This window comes from Melozone crissalis, unplaced genomic scaffold, assembly GCF_028551555.1.
Source record: "Melozone crissalis strain CALT ecotype California unplaced genomic scaffold, PUWL_Pcris_2 ptg000029l_1, whole genome shotgun sequence".
Classification (NCBI taxonomy): Eukaryota; Metazoa; Chordata; class Aves; order Passeriformes; family Passerellidae; genus Melozone; species Melozone crissalis.
Window position 1 is genome coordinate 252121 of NW_026535807.1, and position 3773 is coordinate 255893.

General features: G+C 41.2%; 1 protein-coding gene across 1 annotated transcript; it reads right to left on the reverse strand.

Annotated features, from left to right (window-relative positions):
- Positions 1–987: 987 nt before the first annotated feature.
- Positions 988–3467, reverse strand: TRH (thyrotropin releasing hormone). The gene is made up of 2 exons (XM_054281119.1): positions 3275–3467; positions 988–2405 (listed from the first exon to the last, which is right to left on the reverse strand). Exons 1-2 carry the CDS (start codon positions 3465–3467, stop codon positions 1828–1830), a joined length of 771 nt encoding a protein of 256 aa, XP_054137094.1. The 3' UTR covers positions 988–1827.
- Positions 3468–3773: the final 306 nt, after the last annotated feature.

Genomic DNA, 3773 nt, shown 5'->3' on the forward strand with positions numbered 1-3773 from the left:
AGTAGTGTTCCCCAAGGTTTAAGAAGCATTGATTCACTGCCAAAAATGGTATATGAAATGGTATTCTTCAGATAAATCGGTTTTTCCCTGATAAAATGCAAATGAAAAATTTTAAAAAGCATCATATACAGAAAGTGTGCTGAAGGAAGTTGAAGTATATGGAATATCCCTACCTATCTTCTCTAAGGATTTCAGCACTTGTTTTTTAGAAGCCACCTGTCAATAGAAGATGTCTGTCCATTGTCACATACTGAACATCATATTACCTCCAAAGTTAGAAATTGTTTGAAAGACCACATGAAGTCTTGATCAGCCTGTGAGCATCTAACTTCAGTGAAACTTGTGAGATGATGAATTATTTTTCTTCAGGGTAGCTAAACTGATTTCTGCAAAGCTGACTTCTGTAACTGAGGAGTTGTTCCAAGTCAGCTGATGTGTCTCTATGATCTTGAGGATGAACGTTGATGGAAAATATACTCATTTGTTCGTAAAAATAACATTTTAGCAAAATATTGATGTTCTCTAACCTCTTTGAATGTGCAAGAAGTGATATGAGTAACACAGTGTGCTCAGTAACTGCATATCAATTGCAAAAATCAGTAAATCTAGTGTTTAGACCCACAAACAGGAAATCAGCTTCTTGTCAAGTTCCCTGTGAAGTGTGTGACACAATTGATGTGAGTTTAGCCCAGATGCATAATTATGTGTGTCATACAGGTGAAAGATCTTAAAAGGGAGCCTATCATCCTTCCACTTCAATAATGAAATAGTTTTAAGTACAAGCATGTGCTGACTACCAGCATGCAAGGAGATTGTACATAGAAAAATACCCTTTGTTGTTATTTTATTTAGCTTGAGTTGGTTGTATGTTTTTCACATTATTGCAGTGTGTTTGCACAACCAATAAGGACACCAGAGTTGACTATTCTTGTTTATTGAATAACTCATATAAAATAAACACTTTTGGAAATCTGACTACAGAAAGTAAAAGCATTCCTTTGAGAGAAGAAAAATCAGAAATCCTCACTGAAAGAGAAGGATCTCTTCTTGCTTTATTATTAAATGCCTGAGGAGAAGGCATGATTTCAAGTGGCATGACTGAAGTGTGGACACACCAGGGTGGGAGTTCTTGTGTGGGCTGTACACAGTCAGTAGGGGTCACAATGTGTGCTTGAGATGTTCAGGGATGCATTAACCATTTTCACTCTGTAGCCTCTTAGGTGAAGAGGGTTTTCCTGTGCCAGTTCCAAGACAAACTATAAAGTCACTAATTTATTTTGTTCCAGCTGAAACTGTTCCTGTCTCTCTGTAGTGCTTTACTGTCTGGACAGATTGTAGTGTACAAGGACTCAGGTGTCCAGAATGTTATTATTTAGAACTGAAAACCTGCTCTGTTTAATTTTGAAACAATTGCCATATGTTCTTTTTTCTTCCTCACTATTTACTGATTTCTCTGATGTGAGAGGAAAAGATATAATTATTCTACTTCAGTAGCATCATAACAGAAATTTAAGAGCCTGTTTTATTCATTTAGGAACACACAGCTGGATTATTTTGGGGTCTGGGCTCCTAAGAAAATAAGCACTCTTCCTAAAGTGGGGAAATTGAAGATTCTCAGTACTTGCCTGTTCCATTCAGATGGGTCCTTTAGTTCCTTTGCTTTAAGTGTGTGACAAAGCCATTAACTTGGATGGGAGCATTAACACACTTAAAGGTGGGTGCAGAGGTCAGCAGCAGGAAGCCAAAAAGAAGTGAACGGGATGTTTTGGTGATTTGGTGATTTTGGCAGTTTACTTCACCAAATGCAAGTGCTACACAATTATTTTCTCATTCCTCTGTTTCATTTTCCCATTCTGATCTCTTTCCTGGGTGCTGACGCTTTTCTTCTACCCTGTCTCTGCTAACATCATCTACTAAATCAAGCAACAAGTTGCCTTCATGACAAGTGAATGTCTCCTGAAAGTTGCAGGGACCTGTGTCATCTGAGCTGTCAGAATTCCTGTACCTTTTTCCAGGATGCTGGCGTTTCTCACCATATACATCTACCTCATAATTCCAGCCTCTTTTGCTAGGACGCTGGTGCTTGTACATTGGATATCTTCTGCCTGGATGTTCTCTTTTGGATAACTCATTCGTGTAGGTTAGCTGTGCCCTAGGGCTGTAAGCAAACTGATCCAACGGTGACTTTCTGCCGGGAGGCTGTTGCCTTTTCAGCTCCGGATAGACATCAAGGTCATCTTCCACCTCCCTTTTTCCTGGATGCTGCCTCTTCTGAATGTCTCCATAAGATGCCTCTTCCTCAACATCTCTTTTTCCAGGATGCTGTCTCTTCTCCAGATTACTTAGGTACTTTTTCCCGGGGTGTTGTCTTTTGGAAAGCCGTTGTAGCAGAGGGGCATTTGATTCTGTCCAAAGAAAAGAATAAGGTTAATAAAACCCCATAATCCTCCCTAAGGAAGTTGTAATAGGAATTTGTGGACCAGGATCATAATCTGTTGCTTTTTGAAAGCCAACTCAGTATTTCCAGCTACCAGTCATAACCCTATTAGCATATCTTACTCATTCTTAGGCTCTTTTTAATATTTCAGTGCTTGGATCAACACAACCAATTCTCAGCATTGATTTGAAGAGAGAGAATGGCTTTTCCTGTGGGCACTTGGGGCCAGCTTGTCTTCCACTATGGAAGGACCCAGTGCTCCCATTTACTGGAAGGCACCTCTGTGCTGTTTCTTGCAATCCCTGAGTCTGATCTTCCTTGCTGTGACAACTGGTAGCAGAGCATCTACAAGGTGGGACATGCAGACACTGGAGCAGCCTCTAGCATTCCCAGCCGTGGAAAAAGCCTGCCTCTGTTGGGGGGTAGGCACCAGTGGATCAGGGCAGCAGGTGAATGGCAGCACCCCCACCTCGAATTTACATTAGGTGCAGGGTCCACAGCTGCAGAATGTCCTTCATGGGACCTCTTAGAGCTTCCCTAGGGAAGTACCTGCTGGACAAGCAGGTTTTCTCTGACAAGCTTCTACCTTTTTATTATGCAGCAGCTGCTTAGGGATAGTACAGCCTTTCCTGAGCAAAGAGATCTTAGAAAAGAAAGCATCTGTGAAGAACTGTCTGTCAGTGTATTGTGGCAGCCCTCTTATCCTTCCCTTCCCCTTAGTTCCAGTGCTAAGTAAAAAGATTAAGACCTGGAAGTCATACCTTGATTTCTGAGATCTAATGATCTCAATCAAGTGCTGTGCTATTACCAAATGGGTGTCCCCAGTGATATATATACCTTTATTAATCTCTTCCTTTTCAGCTTTCTTGAGGACAGACTGAAGAATGAGGCTTTCAGATCTCTGAAGGATGTCATCCAGGGGACTTTTTCCCATGTTCTCACTCTCCTCTGGAAGGAGATGTCCCCCCTTGAAGCAAACACCACACGAGGTCAAGCAGAGGAGTAGCAGTGGCAGCTGGATGGATGGCATTTTGGGACAGGGGTTCCTGCAACTTCAATTGGACAGAGAACAACAGGGGAGGAGGATGGAGCAAGCAAACCAAGCAATAACAGCAATATTTCCAGACACTGGAAAACAAACATGGCACTGCTGCAGGGATTGAAGTCTCTTAGGGTCTTTCCTAATTTCTGTTTTTAACCTCTCCGTTTGTTTTTTATCCTTCAAAGCATTTAAATTCTCCATAATTAAAACCAGGTAGTTCATTTTTCTGGCAGAATAAATATGATATGAACTTCCTGAGGCACAGGTGATTCTGAAAAACAGTGATTTTACTCT